This window comes from Panicum hallii, chromosome 8, assembly GCF_002211085.1.
Source record: "Panicum hallii strain FIL2 chromosome 8, PHallii_v3.1, whole genome shotgun sequence".
Classification (NCBI taxonomy): Eukaryota; Viridiplantae; Streptophyta; class Magnoliopsida; order Poales; family Poaceae; genus Panicum; species Panicum hallii.
In genome coordinates, this window is record NC_038049.1 from 15332506 (window position 1) to 15359783 (window position 27278).

General features: G+C 48.3%; 1 protein-coding gene across 1 annotated transcript; it reads left to right on the forward strand.

Annotated features, from left to right (window-relative positions):
- The first annotated feature begins 10858 nt into the window (after positions 1 to 10858).
- On the forward strand, positions 10859 to 11714 carry LOC112902956 (dirigent protein 1-like). The gene has a single exon (XM_025972154.1). It carries the CDS (start codon positions 10951 to 10953, stop codon positions 11563 to 11565), a length of 615 nt encoding a protein of 204 aa, XP_025827939.1. The 5' UTR covers positions 10859 to 10950; the 3' UTR covers positions 11566 to 11714.
- The last annotated feature ends 15564 nt before the right edge of the window (positions 11715 to 27278 follow it).

Consider the following 27278-nt stretch of genomic DNA (forward strand, 5'->3'; position numbering starts at 1 on the left):
CTTGAGCTGAAAGCAGTCGATCGCTGCGTGTTTGTAGTTGATGCACCATGGGCATTTCTTCTGCAGGAGCTTTTCAAACTGCTCCTGCGTGGTTGACTTCTTACCCCGCGGAGGACGTTCCACAGCCACGACGAGATCGTCTGGCTTGCGTTTTTAGGAAGAACCTGAAAAGTCCCGCTGGCCTTTGTCAGCCCGGTTGTCATTGTTGCGCTTCTGGTTGAGGTCGGTGCGTCTTGGAAACCTCTCGCGCATCTTTTCTTCTTGTTCGGACCAGTCGTGCATCATGTCACGTAGTCCTGCAACCATCTTCGGCCTGTTACGCCCAAAATCACGACATATACCTGGGTCTGTTAGGCCGTTGTAGAAGCAGTCAATGATGTCCTCCTCTGTGATGTTGGCGATGGTGGCCCGCACATCGAAGAAACGGCGGGTGTAGGACCGGAGGAGTTCGTTACGCTCCTGCTTGCACTGGGCGAGGTCGTGCCGGGTTCTTGCATAGGTTATCGCCCCCTGGAAGTTGTCGATGAAAACCTTCTTGAGGCCCTCCCAGGAGTCGATGGAGTCGTTGGGGAGGCTTTCCAGCCAGGTCAGCGGTGCAGGCTCCAAAGCCAACGGAAAGTAGACGACTTTGGTAGTGTTGGAGCCACCGGCCACCTCAATGGCAGTGGAGTAACAGCGGAGCCATTGTTGGGGGGCCTGCTTACCGTCATACTTGGTGATGCCGATCGGCTTGAAACCCTCCAGGTACTTGTAGCTGTTGAATCTCGTAGTGAACGCAGGAAAACGATCGCTGCAGTCAGCATCGTCCCGCTCAGCTACCTCGCGTTCCCGTCGCCTCGAGTCGAGGACTGACCGGACGTCGCGCCCCTCATTGATCTTCTGGTGAAGGTCCGGTTGTTGACGTGGGCGGTTGGGCTGCCTCGGTTATTCGCCAGAGGTGGCTGCCGCCTTCCTCCGGTGACCTGACTCCCACCTGCACCATCATTGTTATTGCTGTGTTGGGGGCGCGGGCGATTGCCTGTTAGTCGACTTGGGGCCTAGCTCCGGCTATCTCCGACGCGCTCATCCTCGACGAGTGATGCCGGGGCCTGCTGGTCCAGCTGGATCCATGCCCGTTGGGTGTAGCGGAGCGCTTGTTGAACATTGGGATCGTTGCTTCGCTCGAGAAGCGCTGTTACCCGAGCGATGTTGGCCACAGGAGTCCTGAAGCCTCGTTCATCTGCGGCGGTGAATTCAGCATCGAGTTCGCGCTGTGCAGAATGTACGCGCTTGTTGGCTCGCCTTCTACGAACCGCACGAGCTCTTTTCCTGGCTCGCCGCGTGTCACACTCGGCGTCATTCTCGTCGATAGCATCGGCAGTATCTTCGTCTTCTGATATCCCGTCAAGTGCGCCGATGGGGATGAGGGCATCGTCGTCCCCCTCCTCCGCCATCAGCACTTGGCGGATTGCGAGTTCTTCAGAGGAGGCTTCGACTAGTTGAGTCGAGCCCTTGGTGATGGTAGCCAACGCCCTGCCCTCCTGAAAAGGCAAGGGTTCAAGGTGGGCTACCAAGCAGTCTTCATGTCCGAGTAGATCGGACAGATCCATCCCCTTCCAATGAACGATTCGTCCTTCGGAGGTGGTGGTGATCAGCAGCCCACAAGTGGCTAGGTGATCCTCAGCCCCCCGACATGCGGTGGCATCGGAACCCCCAGCCTGGAGCAGAGAGTCCAAGTCCTCCTCCAACGCGGAGAAAGGAACAGTAGTGACAGACTCTGCCTCGGTTTCCCTGGCAGAATCAAAAAATGGTAACTCGTCGAGATTATCGACAAAGTCATCGAGCCTTGCGGTGAGTGTTTTTAGCTTGATGGTGTCGTCGATGATGTGCCAACGGAATCCGCCTGCGCCGTTGGCGACGCAGACCCATGAGCCAAAAACAAAAGTTGTGCCCTCAGGGAGCACGGGACTGGGGAACTTGAAAAGAGCCATCGAGTTCTCCAGCGGATCTCTGATGCGCCCCCCTACCTGGCGCGCCAGCTGTCAGGTTTTATCCGGCTGCCCACCGAGGGGTATACCCAAGGTGGTAGGTTTTGGGTTGGGGTGCGCCGAGATCAGGAACTCGAAGGTGCAGACAACACAAGATTTAGACAGGTTCAGGCCGCAATATGCGTAATGCCCTACGTCCTGTATGATGGTTTGTATTGCCTTGATGTTGATCTGGTGATCTTGGTTTTGAGGGGGTCCCTGCCCGCCCTTATATATCCGGGGGGACAGGGTTACATGAATCCCAGCCTGATACTAGCTTAGGAATCGTACTCAAGTACAACTCGAGTAGTTTCCTTCTGTATCGACTAGTTTTACTCCGCATGCGGGTGGAATCCAACATAAATAAGGTACAGGACACATCCTATCCCCTAGCCCAATACGGACTCCTTGATGTACACAGCCTCGTGGCCCCGGGTCTGACAGCCCGCGGCCGAGCTTTCCGCCATCCAATCAAGGAAACAACAACTATCGTTATTTCAATTGCGGTAGCCCATCCCATTTCATTAAGGGTTGCCCCCAACCCAGAAGATCTTTCCAAGGGCAAACATCCAACCCGAACAACAAGGGCAAGGGCAAGAAGCAGATGGTACAAGTCCGCCAGGGAAGGGTGAACTTCACAACTCTCTCCGAACTCCCCGAGGGTGCGCCAATAAGGACGGGTACTTTCTGTATAAAACATCAACCCGTGATTATACTTTTCAATTCTGGTGCAACCCATAGTTTTATTAGTTCAAAGTGTGGGATAAAAGTAGGCCTGGATATTTATCCTACTAAAGGAGCCTATATGATAGCGACTCCTGGCGGTAAAATTGCATCAAATCAAATCTTTAGAAAGGTGCCAATTCGGTTGGGTAGCAATCTGATGAAAACAGATTTACTGTTATTGGACCTAGATGGAATGGATGTCCTCCTAGGCATGGATTGGATGACTAGGCACCAAGTGACATTAGATATCTTTCCGAGCTGTGGAGATAGATTCACCTGAACATGACACTACTATTCTATATCTTCCACAATGGGAGTGCAATAACTCTTGTGCTTATGCTGTAAAAGGGATTAAGTTAAAGGACATCCCTATGGTTTGCGAATACCCAGATGTTTTTCCAGATGATTTGCTTGGGATGCCCCCAGACAGGGATATTGAGTTTATCATAGAATTGCAACCCGGCACAGCCCCCATCTCTAAGAGGCCCTATCGTATGCCACCCAATGAGTTAGCAGAGTTAAAAATCCAACTCCAGGACCTCCTTGATAAGGGTTTCATTCGTCCGAGTGCTTCACCATGGGGTTGTGCAGCCCTATTCATGAAAAAGAAAGATAATAGCTTAAGGCTATGTGTAGATTATCGTCCCCTCAATGCGGTAACCATCAAAAACAAGTATCCTCTGCCCCGCATTGACATTTTGTTCGATCAGCTAGCCGGAGCCAAGGTATTCTCTAATATTGACCTCCGCTTTGGATATCATCAAATCAAGATCAGGCCGAGTGACATTCCAAAAATAGCCTTTTCTACTAGATATGGACTCTACGAATATCTGGTCATGTCGTTTGGTGTTACCAATGCCCCAGCATACTTCATGTATCTCATGAACTCTGTCTTCATGCAAGAACTCGATAAATTCGTAGTGGTCTTCATTGATGACATTCTGATCTACTCTAAAAATCCGGAATACCATGCGAAACATCTTCATGTTGTTCTTCAAAGATTGAGACACCACCACTTGTACGCCAAATTCTCCAAATGTGAGTTTTGGCTGGATATCGTTAAATTTCTGGGACATACCATCTCCAGTGACGGTATATCCATTGATCCTAGTAAAGTTCAAGAAGTATTGGACTGGAAACCACCTACGTCCGTTCATCAGATTCGCAGTTTTCTTGGTCTAGCTGGCTATTATCGTCGTTTCATTCCTGACTTTTCTAGAATAGCCAAACCTATGACCGAACTGCTAAAGAAAGGAGTTAAATTCTCTTGAGATTAGAAATATGAAGATGCATTCCACATCCTCAGAGCACATCTCACTACTGCCCCAGTTCTGGCTCAACCAGATGTTTCCAAACCTTTTGACATCTATTGTGATGCTTCGGGAATCGGACTTGGTTGTGTGCTTATGCAAGACAACCGAGTGATTGCATATGCATCGCGAGCACTCAGGACTCATGAACAGAACTATCCTACTCATGATCTTGAACTCGCAACTGTCATCCATGCACTTAAGATTTGGAGACATCATCTTATGGGTACAAAGTGTCATATCTATACTGACCATAAAAGCCTCAAGTACATTTTCACGCAAGCAGATCTAAATATAAGGCAAAGACGTTGGCTAGAGCTTATCAAGGATTATAATCTAGAAGTACATTATCATCCAGGCAAGGCCAACGTTGTTGCGGATGCACTTAGCCGCAAAGCGCATTGCTCTTGCTTATTTGTTGAGGCTTTCAATGAGACTCTTTGTTGGGAGATGAGGAAGCTCAATCTAGAGATCATTCCCCAAGGTAGCTTGAATCATCTCTCAGTTGGAGCTACGCTTAGGGATAACATCATCCTGGCACAATAGCATAACAAAGGAATCAGAATCATCAAGCAGAAGTTAGCACAAGGAGAAGGAAAGTACAAGTGCTTTCGAGTAGATCACGAAGGGGTTCTATGGTTCAACGAACGTACCGTTGTACCCAAGGATCATAAGCTTCGTAAGCAGATATTGGACGAAGCCCATCTGTCCAAATTCTCTATGCACCCTGGCAGTACCAAGATGTACCAAGATTTGAAAGAGAACTTTTGGTGGACCCGTATGAAGTGAGAAATTGCAAAATATATCTCGGAGTGTGATATTTGCCAAAGAGTTAAGGCCAGTCATCTAAGAACTGCTGGTATTCTTCAACCTCTACCCATTCCCTCCTGGAAGTGGGAGGGTATCAGCATGGATTTTATCATTGGCTTAACCAACACTTCTCTGAGGCATGACTCTATTTGGGTAATCGTTGATCGATTAACCAAAATTGCCCATTTTCTTCCAGTGCATACTACTTACAACGCTAAAAAGTATGCTGAGTTCTATCTAGATCAAATCGTTCATCTTCGTGGAGTACCTAGAACGATCATTTCCAATCGTGGGGCACAATTCATTGCTCGGTTCTGGAAGCAACTTCAACATGCTCTTGGAACTAAGCTAATCCAAAGCTCCGCATATCATCCTCAGATAGATGGGCAAACGGAAAGGATAAATCAGATTCTAGAAGATATGCTTAGAGCCTACGTACTTCGGTATGATAAGAACTGGGACAAATGCTTATCCCTAGCAGAATTTTCCTACAACAACAGTTATCAGACAAGTCTCAAGATGGCTCCGTTCAAAGCATTATACGGTCGCCAATGCCGAACTCCTTTGAGTTGGTCACAAACCGGCGAGTGTAAAATCTTTGGACCCGACCTTGTCACTGAAACAGAGGAAAAGGTGAAGACTATTCAGAATAATCTCAAAGCCGCCCAATCTCGACAGAAAAGCTACGCTGATATACGAAGAAGACCATTACAGTTCCAGATCGGAGACTTCGTATATCTTCGAGTATCTCCTACTCGGGGTATTTAACGGTTCGGCGTAAAAGGAAAACTTGCCCCTAGATATGTCGGACCCTTTGAGATTGTAGAAATCTGTGGACCCATAGCATATCGTCTTCAACTTCCTCCTCAACTAGCGGCTATTCATGATATCTTCCATGTGTCTCAACTTAGGAAATGTGTCAAAGTTTCTACCAAGATCATAGCTCCCCAAGCCATCAAAATCGAATCTGATCTAACCTATATCGAACATCCGATCAAAGTGCTAGACACCAAAGAGAGAAGTACTAGAAGAAAGACCATCAAGATGTTTAAAATTCAGTGGGATCATCATACTGAAGAAGAAGCGACTTGGGAAACCGAATACTATCTTCAGTGAAACTTTCCAGACTTCCTTCAAGCCAACTCCCAAATCTGATCGTCCAATTCCATCCTGTTCCGGAATCTCGGGACGAGATTATTTTTAGGGGGGAAGGCTGTGACATTTAGGTACTTAGGATTAAAACACACTAGATTCTAGTAGGAAGTATGTATGTTTGATTTTTTTGTATGTGTGTTAAAATTTGAATGCAAAGGGAAAAGTATATTTATGTAATTCTAGAAAATTTAGGTCCTTTGGTACAAAATGGGTGAGAATGGGAGGAAAAAATCAAAATATATGAAGGTTGTTTTGCAAAAAGTCAAGAACTTACTTTTAAACCACAAATAGAGGTGAAACTACCTAAAGGATGCAAGTGTAATGTAGATTTTAAATAGGATTTCTTTAAATTTTAAACTTTTACCAAGTTTAATATTAAATTCAAATCCTTAACTATTTTGAAACTGAACCTTAAAGCAAAGTTGTAGATCTTGTTGAACTCTACACTTTTGCTTTGGGGCACATTTCCATTTGAGCTATGGTTTGAAAGTTAACTAGGTTTTACAGTGGAGTCCCTGCACTTTTGGGAAATTGCAACTAAGTCCCCTTCATCTACCTCCAGTTCCCTTGCCCTGTTTTCCTCTCTGCCCGACCCCCGTCGCCCTCGCCGGCCATGTGCCGAGCACCAGCTGCCACCGCGCCGCCTTTCCCTGCGCCACGTGCCGTCCCAGCACTCGCGTCGCCGCTCCCCACCCAGCGCTGGCCCTCTCCTCGCTCCTCCACGTTACACCACCGCCGCCCGAGCCGTCACGCCTCCCGTCGGTTGCCAGTAGCTGCTCCCTCATGGCCGTGCCTTCTTCTGGACCTTAAGCATGTCCTGGAGCTCCCCACAAACCCACTCTTGCTTTCACACGCCTGCATTTCCACTGCTTTTCCTTTTCCCGAGCACCCCACCTCGCCGGAGCCCCGCCGCAGCCTCGGCTTCCCGTCGACAGCCGCCTCTGCCGCCTTCCACCCCCGATCTAGTGCTCTAGCAGCTCCGCCGTGACCCACTGAAGCTCACAAGCCCGCCCAATTTCATTCTCCTGTGCTAGTTCGCCCGGACCACTACGCCGGTGAGCTCGAGCTTCCGCCGCCGCTCGGCCTCGCCGTCGTCCTGACAATCTACTGCCTCTTAGCCCCGGCCAAGAACACCATCAGCACCACATCATCATGTAGAAGCTTCCCAGCTACTTCCCCTCCGCTCTCGTGCCCTCCGGCGACCGGAACAACATCGCCGTCCCTCGGACCTCCGCCGCCCGTCTCTGTTCACCGTCGACCCACCGCCTCGGCCCTTCTCTTCCTCAACACCGGCCACCCCGTGACCGCCATGAGCTCCAGAACCTTTCCCCTCACTTTCCCCTTGCCGCCGGTGAGCCCCCTCATCGGAATTTGATCAGCACCGATCGGCATCCCTGTGTAACCCGGCCAAGGATCCAATTGCAAAGATTTGAATCTTTCTAGGGGCCTTTCTGTAGGAAATCAGTACCATAGCAATTTGTAGAAAAATCCAAAATTACCAAACCAGTTTTGTTGTGTTCCACATGTATAGCTCTACAACTTTTGTTAGTAAACTGCAGTATGAAACAAAATATTTTTAGAGTTATTTTAAAACTTAACAAAAGGGTATCTTGAGCATAACTTTTGTATGCTAGCTCTAGTGTTTGTGATTTTTGGTATGTAGCCTATTTAGGGTATGAGTAAGTTTGTGTGCAAATTTCAAGTACAGTGCTGAACTCTAGTTTGAATTAAATTAAACTTATGCAAATCAATCTTGAAATGGTTTAAATTCATTCAAGCATGCTACTAAGGTTTTTATGCTTAGATCCTTTTACCATATGATGTTCTTTAGTTGAGTAGTTCATAGTAAAATTTTAAAGATTTATAGCACTGATTTGCCTAAGGTTTAGATTTAAACTTGAAGTTTGAACTTAATTCAAATACATTAGTTTCTATTTTTACGAAAATTATGAAAAATTCATAGTAAGCTCATCCACTAGAAGTGAGCTAACCCACAAAAATACAAGGACATAGCCTTTATGGATTTTAAAATAAAAAACAAACTTGTTAACTTAATTCAATTAAATCAATTAATTTGATAATTGAATCAAAGTACACATAGTGGGTTTGAATTCAAACTTCCTGCTTTATGAAACCATGTTTATCAATTGGTTGGATTGCAACTTTATCGTGAAGTAGAACTCTTAACTCAAGAACCATCTAATTCAAATCATTGCATATCATGTAGAGTCAACAACGCTCGACGACGGAGACTACGAACTAGTCCCGAAACCCGAGCAAGGATTTTCTGAAGATCCTGCGAATGTTGCCGAGGTCATAACTGAAGCCCCGAACCAAAGTTCGGAAGTCTTTGACATCACTGACCCCTGCCCCGCTCAAGAAGGTAAGCCCCGATGCATAACCTAGTATTTGAAATTAGTACACTCATACTGTTTTGTCCTTATATATATATCTATATTATGCATTAAGTCTAGGAGTTGAAATGGAACCCTAGATGCATAAATACTAAGAACCTATGTATTGTGCCTGAGTCCATATCGAATAGATGCTCTGCTAATAGGAACGGTAGAAGTCGGATGATTTCCTGTCACTCGCGCGATATAGGAATTGAATGTTACTATTCTGCAATCACTATAAGGATGATGGACGGGGTCATGTGCAGTATCATGATATGATTGGTTACCCCGTCTGTGTTGATAAAAGTTGATAAGGTCGTAGTGTGTGGTAGCTGTGGCTAAGCATTTGAAAGTACTAGCCACATGCCGTGAAATATGGAAAGCGGTAAGCCTAGTAACCAATCGGCCCGAGGAGTGGACATACCTCCCACCACTCGTAATTTGGTTTTTCACATGCACCGACATGCGGGAGTACGTTCCGCACAGCGGACAGGAGTACGGTCATGTAGTCACGCTACAGACGTACGTCCTGCACATTGGATTTGCGTATGGTCCTACAGTCGCTTGTGGTGGCCCTGATCCATGAGTCGGAATGAAAGGTAAACGGTTGCTTTGGAACGATCGTTGGATGTTCCAAGCGTGTGAGTTAGGTTTACCCTTGCAAGGTTTGGAAATTCGATTCAGAATCGTCCGTTTCTCACGGAGATTGAGACTGCTTATTCTTTCTGCCACATAGAGTAAGAACAGTAACTCTTATTGAAATAATCTTGATGGATGCTAATCTCTACATTGCTTGTCTAGTATAGGTGCTTACCTAGAATGGTTAATGCAATTAGAATCTGAAAGCTAAAACATAAAAATTAGATCATACTCTTTGTTGCTTTTCAGCTGAAATTAAACCCAGAACCATTACGAGCCATCATAAGTCTAGGTACATGACTAAGTATACCATGACACGGGTAAGTTTTGCTGAGTATTAGCATACTCAGTCTTGCTAGTCAATTTTTCAGGTATGACCGGTGTAAACCAAACGGATAGTCCAGCCTTGCCATTTTCTGTTCCGTTTGGCTGGTCCGTGGAGTGGGATCTGTCCCCGACTGGCAGTGATCCTCCGGAATGACACCAGGTTTCAGGCTGAACGTGGTGTCAACTCTCGCAATGTGTGTAGTCGCGTGTTAATTTTCTTCCACTGTTACTCTGGCACAAGCTTGTATAGCTTGTGGTTTTAAACAATATTTGTATAAGTTAACTTTAAAGCTTGAAACAGTCTGTAATAATGTTATTATTCCTGTAAATTAAAAGTTAGTGAGTTGTAGTGTAATTGCAAACTCGCCTTCGTGCGAGGTAAACCTGCTTCGATCCCGTTGAACCATGGTTGTATCGGACGGTGACCCGACAGACCAATGGGTTGTTCCGTTTGAGGTGCGTTGAGTCAGGATCGCCTGTATTGCGATGACTAGCGCGGTTGAGCCGGAATAATTCAGTCGGTTCTGCCACAACTTAGGCCGTATAATGCTGTGGTTTATGTTGTTTAGTATGTCGGATAATGTTGCATGCTATTTTCTGCTTTTGTAAAAGATTGATCTACGAAAATTAATACTGTAATTGTCTAATTGTTCTTGCCTCCGGAAGCTAGATTTTTTTTACAGTACCAGGCACTTGCCCTGCTAGATAAGGCTAGGGTAGCTTTTTCTGCAGAACTATTTTCCTGGACCACACTTTCTCCCCCTCATCTTCGTACCATGACTCGCCCGCTCAACCACGCATGCAACAGTGACCTGCGGGAGCGGGAAAACCAGGAGTAGCTGGTCCCCCTCACGTACCCTCACGTTTTAAACATTGCATTTTGGCTGTCAAGTACCCGCACGTGTCCACAAAGTACTGGTGAGATGTCTTTCTTTTCTATGGCTGAAACATACTCTCCGAGGGGGACGGTATCTATGGTGGACCACGGTGGCGGTGGTAACGGCGGAGGACGACCCAGGAGACGGTGGAGGAGGAATGAGGGATGTCGTACAGGTGGCGCTTTCGAAGGATGAGAAGGGCCGGAGAGGAGGGGAACTCGCAGGTCTGCAGGTTACGCGATTGCGGCGGCGGCGACGTGGTGCTCAGTATCACTGCTCTAGATAGAAAGGAACCATCAGCTTCGTGGCTTCGTCGTCTGCTCCATCTGGAGTTGATGTATCGGGCCGAGCTGCATCGTTTGGAGAGAGCTGCTGCCGTAAAGAAGTTATTGCCGTCCGATCTCTTCTGCATACACGCGGCAGAATTTAGGGGCAGGTCCTCACGGGATGCAGTTTGGGGTCCGTCTCCATCCAATTTTTTTTCCTACAAAACTGTGCATCTTGTAAGTGTTGAATATTCAAACCTCATGGTCGAAAAAGAGGGAATCGCAATTATGGGTTGCATGGGTCGGGAACTAATTGTCTTAAGAGGCCTGTGATAGTATATATAAGCACGCGTACCATACCCAGCTAGAGATAACCAGGAACCAACCAGCGAGGCAGCAAGCAGCCGTAGCCTCCTCAAGCTATCCCACCGATCGCCATGGCGGTTTCCCTCCCCTCCGTCTTCGTCGCCGCCACCTCCCTCCTCGCCGCCATCGTCTACATCCGCAGCAACGACACGGCTGGCAGCACCACCACCACGCACCTCCACTTCTTCATGCACGACGACTACACCGGCCCGCGCCCCACCGCCGCGCGGGTCGTATCCGGCCGGTCCCTCCTGGCCACGGCGTCGTCCAGCGACGGCGGCGACATCGACAGCAACGCCACCGCCGCTGGGAGCGCGCTGCTGTCGCGGCTGCTGTCGTCGCCGCGGCAGTTCGGGGACGTGGTGGTGCTGAACAACGCGCTGACGGAGGGGCCGGACGGGGGCAGCGGGCGCGTCGGCACCGCGCAGGGGTTCGCCGTGCGCGTGTCGGAGGGCGGCATCGTGTCGCACCTGACCATGCACATGGTCCTGGAAGCCGGCGAGCACGGGGGCAGCTCGGTGACAGCGAACGGCCGGATCGACATGGACGCCAAGGTGCGCGAGTCGGTGGTCATCGGCGGCACGGGCAAGTTCCGGTTCGCGAGGGGGTACATGCTCACCAGGAACTACGACTACGACCTCGCCCGCGGCGGCGTCGTCGAGATCGATGTCTACGTGCGGCACTAGTGTAGCAGTTAACACCGGCGAACTTTTTCTTGCACATGGTTAGCTCTGGTTGATGCTATGTGTGTGTTGCATTGGCACGTGTACTGTATGCGTACGTACAATGGTCTGGGTACATGGCCAGCGATTTTCCAACTTCACGATAATTCTGCTTTGATTTTGTACGTACACGCTTGCATATGAACTGGCAGGAGATCTGAGCCTTATCTCGTGCGATACGGTAGGTATGGGCGCATGGCACAATAGTCAATAATATGTACTTATATCCTTATCTTGCCGCCTAGCTGTATGCACCGTGTAATCATTTCCAAATTATTATTTTTTTATTTTTAAGTGATTGACCTTTCTTCCTATTGAAATGGAAGGAAACCGTCATTTGAAAATGACTTATGTGATTTCCGTAACACCCCATCTATATCTATCTATACAACAAATCTATACTATAAAGAGAACAAAAACATTTTTGAAAATTCTTTTCACCAGAATCGGGTCCGCCCACTACCGGGAAAAGGTCCACGAGCACCGGATCAATTTGGCTTTTGGAACCGGTATTACGAGACCGAGATTGAAAGTGTCGGTCTTCGTCACCGGATAGATGATCATGTGTTGAAACCCCTCTTTGACCAACCGGTACCAAGGCGGCAGCCACGTTGACGCAAGCAGACGGCCTCTTTAGCAGCAACCAACTGGTACTAAATTGCTTAACTTTTTTTTAAATTCAATTTATTTCATTTTTTATTGCTGTTTATTGTTGTAGAACTGCTACGCGTACACAAGGTATACAACACTATACGTCCTTTATTCGCGATAGAGTTAAAATAATATATAAAAAAGTAAATATCATTGACAATCATGTTATTAAGTTATTTAGACATGATAATATTTATAAATATAAAAATATCATGATTACAAGCACTAGAAATTAATGTAACGATCAATTATTTTTGTCTCGATTACAAGTTTTAAGCCCTTGCGACATCGGTACGGATTCTCTATGGATCGGATGGCTGTCGTGGTAGAACTCGCCTCTAGGATCCAGGATCTCGTTCATAATGAATCTTATGAGCTGCTCCGACATGGCCCTGATCCTATCCACATGGAGAACTTCCTCCTTGATTCGCATCATCTATCAATTTGAAAAATAAAAGCTCGATATATTAATTCATCATTTTAGCATAATTAGAAACGTATTTATGAACGGTTTGTACGTACTTTTAGGTCCTCCATCGTAACCCTCCCGAAATGGAGTAGGGTGTGCATGTAATCACATGCGTAGTACCCACACTAATTATTTTCTTCTTCTTATCGCGAACACTATATGAGAAACAAATTAGTTATACAGTATTTGTGTATGCGTATATATAACACCAAATGAGATATGCCGAACAGTAGTGACCCCACATACCGGAAAGTCCATTTAACATCTAATTCATCCTTCCATTGACCGCTGTCTTGGTTTTTTGTCATAATTTTTTCCACACCCCGCGCTTAAAACTTTGTTTGATGCTTAATTGATCTAAAAATGGAAAGGATTTTATTGTGCAATTTAAACTTACCTGTTCAATTGGGTCTAAGAAGTGTTGGATTTCCGACTTTGGTTTCCATGTCGAGTCGAACACGATAACTTTGCTAGACTCCATGCAAATTACAAACAAAATCCAATGAAACCTGCACATATAAATATACAAGCATATATATATATACATACATTAGACTTAACATTTATTTGGGAACAGAAAAGAGTTACGAGTCGATAAAGACTTACTTAAAGTTGTAGGGTATGAAAATGTAGGTTTTGTGATATTGCTGCATTAGGGCTTTGTACATTTTTTGACATGTTTCCTAATATTTCGTCTGTCAAGTATGCTCGTTGATAAGCATGGGATTCATGAAGCCCACCTGGTGCTGCCATCCTTCTTTTCGGCATCTTTGAAGCTCCATACTACATGATACAATATAAATTAGTTAGTACACAAAGAATATCATGTTGGTTAATAAAATGTATTAATCTAGAGATTAGTCGATACTTATAGAACCTAGCAGGCGACGAGAGAGACGTCGAGGGCATAACTACGGTATATTGCATGCACATATTCAAAGTCCACCCATATTTTATTATCCCCATGGAAGAAATCATGGTCATGATGCTGAAGTCCAAACATGACCTGGCCTTTCTTCGATTGCAGCGGGTACCATTGATGGAATTTGAACATATGCGTGTCTATTTTGATCTCCTCCTCATAAGTAAAAAATATTTTCCATGCTCGTATGGAAGACCAACAACGATGGCGATTAGGATGTCATCCGTTTGCCCGGCTACCTACGCATAGGTAAGTTTTGTTTCTTGCATAAATTTCATCACCCTCTACTCTAGCGTCCAACGGCTGGGCCAAGGCAAGGACGACAACCGGTAGTGGCGCGCGGATGGTGGTGATGCGGCGGGGTTGACGAGGCGGCGGTCGAGGTTGGGAGGCGGCACGACACGGGGGTCGGGCTGGGGCAAGGACGACGATCGGTGGTGGCGCGGGGATGGTGGCTTCACGGTGAGGTTGAGAGGCGGCGGTTGATGATGGGGTGAGGCGCGGCGGCGTGGCCCGGCCGCAAGGAGGCGTAGTGGATCGGAGATGCAGCGGTGGAGCGCATTGGGAGGGCGCCCGTGCAGGGGCCTGGTGGTGTGACGGGCGGGTGGCACGCGGAGAGGACAAGGCACGAGGAGGTCATTGACGACGAGGCGGTGTGACGATCGCATAGGATGTTGGGATCGAGCTAGGAGGGGCGGTGGCGCGCAGCAGCAGCCGGGGAACGCGCGCGGCTCCTTGCGACGGCTCGAAGATGGCCAGGCGGCGTGGCGCTCGCGGATGGTCGAATGGGGTGCATGCGTGGCGGCGTCGCTCGTCGTGGTGGTGTGGTTGGCGCGGCGGCGATGTAGGTGTTTTACCACCTGCCCACCGAGGGGTATACCCGAGGTGGTAAGTTTTAGGTAGGGTGACGCCGAGATCATGAACTCGAAGGTGCAAGCAACACACGGTTTAGACAGGTTCGGGCCGCGATGTGCGTAATACCCTACATCCTGTTTGGTGGTTTGTATTGGCTTGGGTGTTGATTGATGTTTTGTGGGGGTCCCTGCCCGCCCTTATATATTCAGGAGGACAGGGTTACATGAATCCTAGTCCGACACTAGCCTAGGAATCGTATTCGAGTACAACTCGAGTAGTTTTCTTTTGTACCGGCTAGTCCTACTTCGCATGCGAGTAGAGTACAACATAGATAAGTATAGGACATGTCCAATCCCCTAATCCTGTATGAACTACATTATGTACTGTCACACCCGATTTATAAGAACATAAACCGAGCAATCATATATGCGCCAGGATCAAGTCACGCATATATACAACAAAATCATCAGGATATCACAACACGTATCTCGAAACAAAAGCGTATAAATTATAAATGAATATCTTTATTACAACTGAATCAAGAATCAGTTCAAGGAATGCGGAAGCGTAAAATAGATACATGAAGAATGGGGCGCCACAGGGACGTCAACTGGGAGACAACGCCTAGAAATCATCGAGTCCGCTGATGTAGTTCTCCACGTCGCCTGGTGCTAAGCAGCAGTCGAAGATATCCCAGAGAGAACAGAAGAGTAGAGAAGGCAAGTGTGAGTACACAACTTGTACTCAACAAGTATAACACGAATTATGAGGCTCTAAGGTTAGCTGACTCAACTGCATTAGCTTATAATCTTGGCTAATTTTATTTAAACTATTTACTACAAGTGGATGCATTACCACAACCCAAGTTGCATAATAATTAATCAAAATTAATCATGAGACTATTGAAAACCAAGCCAAACCACCAAAGGTAAACCCCACTAATCAGACGGAGGATCTGGGACGCTCATGACCATGAGCACGGCTAGTATACTAGTTATACACTCTCGAGAGGTTGCACAACTTTATCCATAAGTCGTGAGCCACGCTAGTTGTTCATCACACTTCCTTAGGTGGGATGACTAGCAAGCACACTACGAGACCGTTACAAAGGATCACGTTAGTAAGGTGTAACCGCTAAGGTTTCTGGATCAGCGACGATGGGGCCCACCTCTGGGGGTACAAGACACACAGCATAGACCAAGCCGGAGGAGCAGGGACTATTGAAGCTTACCACCCCTCTTGCCCACGCAGGTAAGTTACTCCCGAACCAAAATGACCTAGTTAGTAAGTCAAGACCGTCCCATTCCAGTCTTGTGGTTGCGCGGTTGTCCCAGGTTGTCGCTCTATGAACCGGTCCTTATGGAGAGTGGCCAACCAAGCACTAAGCACCATGCTGGCCCCCTAAACCATGTTTCTAACAAAAACATATTTTAAGGAGACGTGAGCCGCTCAAGCACACAGCACAGAAGGCCACTCTCAGGATCAAGTTGCATATAACCATTAATCAATTTAATTAAAAAGGATCGAGGTGGGTGAGACCGCAGCACCTAGCACAACTAAACAAAATGCAACCCCAAGGTATTATATAAAGGATAACAGTGGCTAGGAAATCCTCATAGGCTTACAGTATTAAAATGCAGTATGAAATTGTATTTAAAAGTGATAGGATGTTCATGTTATACTTGCCTTCCTCAAAGTTCTCCTACTGCTGCTCAAAGATGTCTGAAGAAGGTGGCTCTTGGTACTCCTCCGATGGCTCGACGTTGTTGTCGATCGAAACCCACCGGCGAGCAGCGACAGGCAACACGAGGAGCCGGGAGGCTTCCGGGACGGCTGGCGGGCCCCGGTCCCTCGGTCAACGGCCCAGCGATCTGGCGCACACCCTGGCTTGGGGTTGCTAGGCGTGCCACCTGATCCTGTACCTGATCAGGAAGGTGTGATTCGTGAAATTCCTGTGAGCACAGACACTTGTAAAGGTTAGTCCGAGCCGTGATCGGCTCATCACTCCTCCCCGGTATCGGCTATAAAGAGCCGATTGCATCATTACCGGATCGGATCTTTGGGTCAAACGACATTTATATATAATAATAAGATAAAACTTGCTTTAAAGATATTAATCTAATCCAATCCACGACAGCTAAGCCCTCACTACACAACCGGAACATCCTACACGTGATTGAGCCTAACGAATACGCAAAGCATCATAACAAACAACCCGAACAGAGACCCTAAGAACAACTAAAGAGCCGATTCTTAAAGAAATCTCTATGCAGACTAAGATCCGATACTAACGTACTGCCGGAGCTTTCAACTCGTTTGCAAGGCCTAATCATGCACATATTGAGCTAAATCCCTAACGAGCAGGAACCGACCATAACAGATTAGATCTATTAACATAAACAAAGCAAGATGCGATCATTGCACCTATGATCAGGTACGAAGATCGCGGAGCACGCAAGAACAATGAAACAGAGCAAGATCATGATACAAAAATAACATTACTCTATACGCACTACGATAACTAATGCTACCCGCCATCTACAAGGCTTCAGAACGAGCAACATATAAAGCAACAAATAAGAGCAATGCGCCCCCGATCACGCGAAGCGTGATCAGGGGGCAACATGGCACTTACCCGATGAAGAACCCTGGAACAGGGGAGGCGATGCGCCGTGAGTTGTTGATGAATGAATCTCTCTTTCTTGTTTATTCATGGTACATATTTATAGTCCGTAGACTTGCTCTCCTTAACTAACCCTAATTAAACACGACACAAATCCTAACTGCCTAAACCTGAGTTTACACGGCCTTGTGGGCCCCAAACGCCCGTACGGAACCCGATCTGCAAGCTTATCATAACCGTTTCTCAAGCCCATCTTGCTCCACGGCCCACTTTTAGCCTGTCCAGAATATGGCGATAACACATGCCCCCCTGGTTTCGGCGATGGTAATTCCGAAATCATTTAAAATTACCTTGACCCTTCGTCTTCCGGTCCGTGCCTTTCCGACTTCCAACTGACACGACCGCTCTGTACCACGCTCCTCGGGAACCGTCACAATGCCGATTCACTCCACCTCTCGATTTATCTTTATAAACTCTCCTACGGCAACTTCCCCAACCATCTTCCTCTCGCAGCCATCACCAGTTACTCCCTTCCTCTTCTTTTACCATGGCTTCTTCCTCTTCTGCCTCCTCCATTATTTCTTATGAATCCGAGTCCTCCCGAGAACCAACTCCGGAGTATGATCCGATCACTGCCTACGAAGCCCGTGCTCCCCTGCATTGGGATGAAGAAGAGTGGGATTTCCGTTACCGGTCAGAGGATGATGACTCCCTAACCGATGGCGAGGATCTCGCACTCCTCCTCGGAGCCGAGCTGGAGGAGGATGAGGACGACGCGTCTTGGGGGGAAGACCTTTCTTCCTCGGAGGAAAGAGCCGATTCCTTCTCCTCCGAAGAAGATCCAATGGCAGGTACCTTCCTTCTTGGCAGGTCATCGGGCGATTCCTCCGATAGCAGCACAGGAGCCGATGGCGACGACAGCTTCACCAGCGACGATAACGGGGATGACGGCGACAGCAGCAGCGACACCGGCGACAGTGGCCCAAGCGTTGTTCCGTCGCCCAAGCGCCGCAAGACCTCCGGCGTATACTGGTGGTAGACTGTAGTATTCTCATTAGGCCATCTTTAGGAGCAGTTAACTCCTCTTTTGTGTATGTTACCCTGCTGTGAATAAAATCTACTTTTGTACCAGCAATTCCTTTTGTGCGCAATCTATCTGTTTCAGGAGCCGATGGCAGCGCATTGGCTTCAGAGTATGCCGATCCGGATTTGAAATAACCCTTCAATTTACTTTACCCTTCCGCTGGCTTTTCACCTGACACAAATCTCCAAAGATTCTGGGATCCAGATCAACTCCGATCCCCTTCACTCAAAACCCTAACCGCAAGATCCTTCCCGGTCCTTGAGACACATATCCGATCCTGCGCCGCCAAACCTAGATCCGCTCTCCAGGATCCCGACTCAAGGTTCCCGATGGCGGAGTCTTCGCGCACCGCCGCCGATGTCTTTGGTCTGAAGGTGAACTCCGACCCCTCATTAATTTTAACACAGCATCTGCAAGTTTTGCTACGCGGTTAATTAATTCCTCCCTCGGCAATCTTGCCTTTTTTTCTTGGGATTTTTTCAGGCTTCCGATATCTTCTTGCCGCACCCTTCTTCCCCCAATTCTTTCTGCCTAGGGCCTCGTTCCTATGAGAAACCCATAGATTTGATCTCTTGTGAAGCCAATCGGATCCCCTTTGTGAGTCAGGATATAGACCTAGAATCTTGGTCGGACAGCCTCCGTGCCTGGCCGAATCCTCCTGAAAACTGGATGGCTTGGTACAACAGAGTAGCAGGCGCTTACCAGCCCTTATGGGAGTCCATTGGGATAGCCGATGCTCTGTCTCTGTCCCTCTCTCCCCTTGAAAAAGACGAGAACCTTCTGAAGACCATCGGCTATTTCTGGTCTGACGCCTTGAATTGCTTTCTCTTCGGGCACAGCCCGTTAACACCAACATTGCTAGATATTATGATGATTACTGGCTTGGACATATCATCAACCTGCCCCTCTGCTTACAGCCTCCCTGTGGTCCCATATAAACTGTCATCCAAAACCGAGTGCACTAACTGGAGCACATACCTGGGCCAGCACCAGAAAAGCAAGGGCCCTGTAACAGAGAAGGAGCACACAGCCTTTCTGAACCTATGGCTCGAACATTTCCTCTTCTGTGGCCCTTCCCTTGCCCCAACTAAGAATTACCTCTCCTTAGCTTATGAGCTGGCCAGGGGTCAATCTGTTGGCCTTGGTAGGTTATTTCTCGGGGAGCTTTACAGATATCTCCATTTGATGACTTCTAGCCTTCTTTCTCAGAAGAAAATCAGGACCGGTGGCCCATGGTGGTTTATCCAGCTGTGGGCTCGTCTTTACTTCCAAAGTTCTGACCCCTGATTTCCTTCCTTACTCGGCAATTCCTTCCCTGATCTGAGTGGGAGACCGATTAGGTGTACCAGTTTTGGGTAGGCTTTGTATAGTCTCCCTGGCGGGAAACTGAACCCTCTAGATGCTTCCCGATGGTTCCGGATTTTCTACAAAGGCCTTGACAACCCACACTTCCTTCCTTATGCCGATTCCGAGCTCTTTGAGAACCCGGCTACCTTCCGACTGGCCGACATTGCCTATGATGCCGACACCAGGCGCCTTTATTCTATCATGGTTCGGCCTTGTCTCCTCCCAGTTGGCATGAGTACCTCTAACCGGATCCTCAAGCCTGGTTACGAGTTTTATCAGCCGGTCGTAGCAGCCCGGCAGTTCGGTCTTGCGCAGGTGCCTCCCCACTTCCTTCTTCACCTATTGACATCAAGCAGGGTGGACCTTCCTGACGCTTTAACCGCCCAGAGGTGCTATAATCTGTTCACAGACCTTCCCTTGTCTGTTCCCGTCAATCTTTCCTTTACTTCTTCGGCCGTTGACTTTGAGGGATGGTGGTCGATGTGGAAAACTCATGTTTTCCGAAAAGCTCTGGGCCCGATGCTGCAGCAAATCCATCCTGAGTATGCTATCCCGGTTGAAGAGGTACCGCCTTTAATTGGTCTTTCTTCTTTCAACTTTTACTGGCCCCCCTTTCTGACTCCATTTTCTGCTTCTGCAGCAAGAAGATGGCCCAGAGCCGATGAACGAAGATGGATCGCCCTTTTGTTTCCTGGCGATTGCTCCGGTGGTTCTCTTCGGCAAGAATGCGCCTCCTCCCTCAAAAAGCATAATGCAGATTCAGCCGAGCACTGCTAAGCTGACCCCCAAGCGAAAACGGCTTTTGGAAGCCGTTGCCCCCCGAGCTCGCGCCAAAACGAGGAAGATTTTGGTCAGGAAGGTCCGGAAGGAAGCCACACCATCTTCTCCTGTTCCGTCATCTCCAGTCATCGCCCAGGTTTGGCCCTTTCTCTCGCTTTGCAATCGGGTCTTTGTTCATGTCTCCTTTAACGGTGCTCTCTTCTCTTGCAGCCTGCCGTTGTAGAAGTCTCCAGTGAGGAGGAGCCCCCATGCCAGAAAGGTTCATCTTCAGGGGCGCCAGAAGACGTGAATGTGCCTCTTAGGGCCCTGATTACTCTTCGTGATCCGGGCGCAACGACCTTGGAGGATCCCTCTGCATCAGCTGTTGTCCCAGCTGCCTCACCAAGCCCACAGGCGCCGATCGTGTCTTCATCCCCTGCTGGCCCCCGTTTGGAAGGACCCTCTACCGCTTCGGCCACTGCTAATTCCCCTACACGGGAGGTACGTCCCGCGAAGCCGATTGCCATCCCATCGGCCATCCCACTCGCAGAGCCGACCGTTGCCCCGTCGGCTGTTGCCTCTTCTTCCGAGGGTGCGGTTCAGGCGGCCTCTGCTGCTACCGTTCGTACTTCGGAAAGGGTGCACCCCCGGGAGCCGATCGTCCCTTCGTTGGCCATTGCTACTTCCTTCTCAGGACAGGTATGTCTTTCCCTCTCCCTTTGTAATTGTTTTGGCCTTCTCCTGCAATACCTTGCTTACCCTCTTTTCTTCAGAACCTGGACCTTTCAGAACTCCTCGCGTTTGATCCCGCCACGATTGGGTCGACCATACTGGAAGCCGCTGACTCTTCCTCGGGCCTGACCAGCACTGTTGATCGGCTCCTCCGCGTGAAAGAGCTTCTGTTGGGTCCGATCTCCGCGCTGATCCAAGACTCCAGTGCAGTTAAACAGATCCTTGACGAGGTCAGTTCCCAGCTCCCGGTGAGTCTCCAGGCCAAGCTCTTGCCGGCCGGACACCTTTCTTCCTTCCAAGCAAAAGTGGCAGAAGCTCGCCGCAGGATCGAGGCTCGGCGTTCCCAATCACTCTTAAGGACCATCATCGCTGAGATGTGTCAGTCGATCAACAAGAAGAAGGCCGCACTCGACGCGAAGGTTGACACATCCGCTTCTGCCCATCGGCTTCGGCTTTTGGAGAAAGAACTGGAAGACCTCGAGGCCAAAGTCCGGGCCACCAAGCAGCGCATCCAGGAGGAGAAGGATCTCATTGCGGGTTCTAAGCAGGAGGCAGAAGCTTTGACTTCCGAGCTGCAGGCGGACTTGACCGAGCTGAGCAACTTGAGCAAACAAGTGGTGCCGGGGGCGGACGAAGATGATGAGGCAGTACTCGCTGAGGTCGACCGCATCCGTCTTGATGCTATTGCTGCTATAGATGCCTTCCTTCAGTAGCCCTGTTTAGGATAAACTTTGTATCTGTATGTAGTGAACCTACTGTGTCTCCATGTAATGAGCCTAAAGTCGATGGTGGTGCATCGGCTGTCTGATAATTTGTGGTGTTTCGATTGCCATAAGCAAAAACTTCTAAAGTCGATGGCAACGCATCGGCTGTTCTAATCCTTTCTATCATTGTTCGGGCCGATCAGCGCTCATCGGCCCTTTTCCCATTTCCTATCTTGCCAATGCTAAGGTCCTCGACTTAACCTTCACCTCCCTTCTTAACCTGCTGGTTGCATCGGCTTCTTGCCTGATGGGTGATATCGGCTTTACTGTTCGTCAACCCACATACTTGGGAAATATTTCTTTAGGTGTTGGCCATTGACTGCTACCGGAAACTTGACGCCGTCCAATTCTTCAAGCATGTATGCGTTCCCGGGTAAGACCTGGTCAACCCTATACGGTCCATGCCAGTTTGGGGACCATTTGCCATATGTTGTGTCTTTGGTTCCCAACGGTAATACCGCTTCCCAAACCAAATCTCCTACCTGGAATTCCTTTGGCTTGACCTTTTTATTATATGCACGGGCTACTTTAGCCTTATTCTCCTTAATCTTTTCTAGTGACCATAGCCTGAGTTCCGTGAGGTCCTCCACATTATCACTCATCAGAGTAGCATACTCTTCAGCAGATAAGTCATTCTGGAACTCTATGCGCCTGGACCCGGCTGTAATCTCCCACGGTAACACGGCTTCCTGCCCATAGACCAAATGATAAGGAGAAGTTTTTGTTGCCCCATGACAAGATATACGATATGCCCATAATGCTTCTGATAAAACTTCGTGCCAGCGCCTGGGGTATTCATCGATCTTCCTCTTGATTAACTTGATAAGGCTCTGATTAGATGCTTCGGCTTGCCCATTTGCCTGGGCGTAATAAGGAGACGACCTAATCAGCTTGATACCCATATCGACAGCAAACTTCTTGAATTCTTCCGAAATAAAAACCGAGCCACCATCTGTTGTTATAGTCTGTGGGATCCCAAACCTGTGAATAACGTGTTCCTTGACGAAATGAATCACATCTTTGGATGCTACTGACTTCATCGGGACAGCTTCCACCCATTTGGTAAAATAATCTGTGATAGCTAAAATGAACTGATGACCCTTGCTAGATGGAGGATTAATTTTGCCGATCATATCCATGCCCCAGCCTCTGAATGGCCACGGTTTAACAATGGGGTTCATTACGGACGCTGGCACCATCTGGATTTTTCCGAACCTCTGGCATGCTTGACATCCTTTATAATACTTAAAACAATCTTCAAGCATAGTGGGCCAGTAGTATCCTGTCCGCCTGATTAGCCACTTCATCTTGTGAGCTGACTGATGAGTCCCGCACGTTCCTTCGTGAACTTCGTGCAGGAGCCGACTGGACTCGGTCGGCCCTAGACATTTGAGCAGCAGCCCCTCCAAGGTCCTGTAAAACATATCATCTCCTATCAGGACGTACCTCATGGCTTTATAGCGTATCTTCCTGGGTGCCCCCCGAGCCGAATCCTTCAAGTAATTGAAGATATCGGCTCTCCAATCTCCCTGGTCCAGGAAGTACACCTGATGTCTGGGCCCATCGGCTTTGTATCCTGAAGCCAGCTGCGCGAGATCATTGGCCTCTGCATTCTGAGCTCTAGGTATCCAATAAAAATTTATATACCTGAACTGGGCCATCAGCTCCTGGCAGTGCACCCATACTGGAAACAATATCTCACTATCACACCTGTAGTCCTCGGTGAGTTGGGAAATTACCAATTTGGAGTCTCCGAAGACCTCCACGGCTTCAGCTCCGGCCTCCAGGAGCAATTCCATGCCTTTGCGCACCGCCTCATACTCTGCAAGGTTATTAGTACAGGTGGCCGGTAACCTAATTGAGAAAGAGTAGGCTGCCCCCCGAGGCGATACCAGCAAGATGCCGATTCCACAACCATCTCCACAGACGGATCCATCGAAATACATGGCCCAGGCTCGTACGGCAAGTGCTGCTATGTTGGTATTAACCCTCTCAGCAATGAGATCTGCCAGTGCTTGCCCTTTAACTGCTTTCGCGGGTTGATACCGGATGTCGAATTCTGATAATGCAAACATCCATTTGCCTAATCGGCCTTTCAACACAGGAGCCGATAGCATGTGCTTTATAACATCCGATTTGCAGATGATGACTACCTCAGCCGACAGCAGGATGTGACGAAGCTTGGTGCATGTAAAAAACAAACAAAGGCAAAGCTTTTCCATATCAGAGTACCTTGTTTCGGCGTCCAACATCCTTCTGCTGAGATAAAATACCATCCGTTCCTTGCCGTCGTATAACTGCACTACCACCGAAGCGATAGAGGTGTCACCGACTGACAAGTATATGTAAAATGGCCTGTCCTGTTGCGGTGGCACCAACACAGGTGGTCTCGACAAATAGTCTTTGATTTCTTCGAATGCCCGTTGTTGTTCTGCCCCCCAGCGGAACTCTTCATTGGTTTTGATCTTCACCAGTTCCATAAAGGGTTCAATCCGCCCAGATAAGTTAGAGATAAACCTCCTGACAAAGTTAATTTTGCCAATAAGTTGTTGGAGCTCTTTCTTGTTAGTGGGCGGCACCATAGTACGCACGGCCTCTTGACTTTTTAGGCCGATCTCTATCCCTCTTTCATGAACCAGGAAACCCAAGAACTGCCCAGCTGTTACACCAAAAGTGCATTTTTTTGGGTTCATCCTGAGCCCGAATTTTCTGGTTCGTTCTAAAACTTGCCGTAGATCATCTAGGTGCCCTTCGACCGATGCTGACTTGACCATGACATCATCGATGTATATTTCTACCAGATTGCCGATTAGGTCATGGAAGATGTGGTTCATGGCACGCTGATACGTTGCTCCGGCATTTTTCAATCCGAAGGTCATAACCACGTATTCAAACAGTCCCACCGCTCCGGGTACTCTGAAGGCCGTTTTGTGTATATCTTCAGGAGCCATGAAAATCTGATTGTATCCAGCATTACCATCCATAAAGCTCAAAATCTTGTGGCCGGCAGCCGCATTGATTAATATTTCTGCGACAGGCATCGGATATTCATCCTTCGGAGTGGCCCTATTAAGATCTCTGAAATCCACGCAAACCCGCCATCGGCCATCTTTCTTTTGTACGGGTACGACACTTGAAATCCACTCAGCATACCTGCAAGCCCTGATGAATCCGGCTTCTATCATTTTCTCTATTTCTTTTTTAACTTCGACCAAGACATCGGCTTTCATCTGACGTATCCGCTGTTGGAACGGTCGAAATCCACTTTTGAGAGGGAGCCGATGCTCCACTATGCTCCTGTCGAGCCCAGGCATCTCTGTATAATCCCAGGCGAAACAATCGGCATATTCCTTTAATAGAGCTATCATCGGCTCTCGTAATGACGGATGCAATTTCTTACTAATGAACGTTGGCCGCGGCTTATCCCCGGGACCAATATCGATCTCTTCAAGTTCATCAGCCGATGTGAAGCCATATCCTAGTTTCCCGTCCTCTGTTAAATCAACGCTGCAAATAGGAAAAGAAGATAACAAAACGATCTCCAGCCGATCGGTGGTATCGGCCGATTTACATATTTCAAAATTCTCCAAGTGTTTAAGAAAAGAATCGGGCCGGCTGTCAAAGCCGGCTATCTCATAACAGCTACGTAAAGCACTTATCACCAAAAATTCATTTTTTGGGGGCCGATTGCGTGAATCGGCCTTAATGGGAACATTATTGTGACTTCCTTCATGTAACCTTTCTACTCCGTAAGGCCAGTGGATAAGACCAGCCTCACTCCGTTTTTTGTAGCCTCGATGCGGTCGCACCCTTCTAAGCTTATCCCTGAAATCAGCTCTTGGTCCTCTGCATCCCAGATGCTCATGGCAGCATGCGAAATCTCGATTGAGTCATCTGCCTGGACTACCTCCACTTCGTCTCCATCCCACTGGATCAAGCATTGGTGCATCGTTGAGGGGATACAACAGTTGGTGTGAATCCAGTCCCTGCCGAGTAGGACATTATAGGTGCTTTTGCTGCTAACGACGAAGAAGGAAGTCGGGACGGTCTTACTCCCGATGGTGAGATCTACACTGAGGACACCCTGAGCTTCTGAAGTCTGCCCATTAAAGTCACTCAACGTGACGTTAGTCTTGATCAGATCCCCGGCAGATCGCCCCAATCGGCGCAGAACTAAATATGGCATAATGTTGACCGCCGCTCCCGTATCCACTAGCATTTTATTAATGGGCTGACCATTGATATACCCTTTGAGATATAATGCCTTCAAGTGCTTGTAATTCTTGGCTTGCGGCTTCTCGAATATCACCGGCCGTGGTCCCAGATCAAGCTGGGCTACGGATGGCTCCTCGTAGGCCTGAGCATGGAATTCTGCAGGAAGTACAAAAACCATGTGTGTATCAGCCGATACCTTTTTATCGGCTTTCTTCGGCTTGGGACGCCATTCTTTCCTCGACACGTGCGGCTTCTTTTCCTGCTCATGATGAACTTGTTCTGCCAGATCCGGTCGCGCTTTTCTCAACGTCTCGATGTACTTGGCCTCGGCTTCTTCCAAGCTCCGTAGCCTCTGAACCCGACGCTTTTGTGAACGATTTAGCCCATCCGGGCACCAGCGTGGGCGATGATACCTATCCTCCTCTCCATCTTCTCTTCGTGGTGACCGAACCCGCTCCTGTTGAGTTGGCGCAGGTCCTAATCGCCTGAAAACCGATTCCCTTGCCTCTGTCTTCATATGTGCACACTCTGGGCAGTCCCTAACAGTAGGCAATCGGCTCATACCGGAATCCCAACAATACCTGAAGAATGGGCAGTACCAATGATCACGAACATCCTCGTGCTTCTTCAAACGCTTCCCGGTGCGATGCTCATATTCTTCGTCTTCAGATTCCCGCCGGAGGCGCTGCTGGTACTGATACTCGTATTTCCTGAGAAGATCAGAAGAAGTTGGGCGTTGATTCCTTACGTACCTTACCCGCTCTTCTGAGACATATTCCTTTTTCTCTTTTTGGGGCCGATTGCTAGAACCAGCCTTCATATTTTTGGCTTGATGTCGCGATGCTATCCCTGCCATGTTGATGCCGAGCGCGAAGTCCAACTGCCGCCTTGCAGACCGGTCATTTTGTTCTACCATATTTACACCAGGAAAAGGCTGAGTGTCTACCTTCATGGCGGTCTTCCCCAAGACCAATCGGCCCTGTTCAATAGCCGATTGTATTTGCCGACGGAGTTCCTTGCAGTCGTTCGTGCCGTGGGTAAAGGAATCATGCCATTTACAATATGTTCTTCCTTTTAGCTCTTGTGCCGTGGGAAGCTTATGCCCTTCCGGAAACTTCAACTGTTTTTCTTTCAGTAACAAGTCGAAAATTTGTTCGACCTTACTCACATCAAAGTCAAACCCTTTTGCCGGACCAGTTTGTTTCAGCCACTTACAAGGGACGGGATTTGCACCACGAGCCCACTCAGCAACCGAT

Excerpts from the sequence above, each read along its gene's own strand:
- LOC112902956 (XM_025972154.1), top strand. The coding sequence starts at position 10,951 with ATGGCGGTTTCCCTCCCCTCCGTCTTCGTCGCCGCCACCTCCCTCCTC.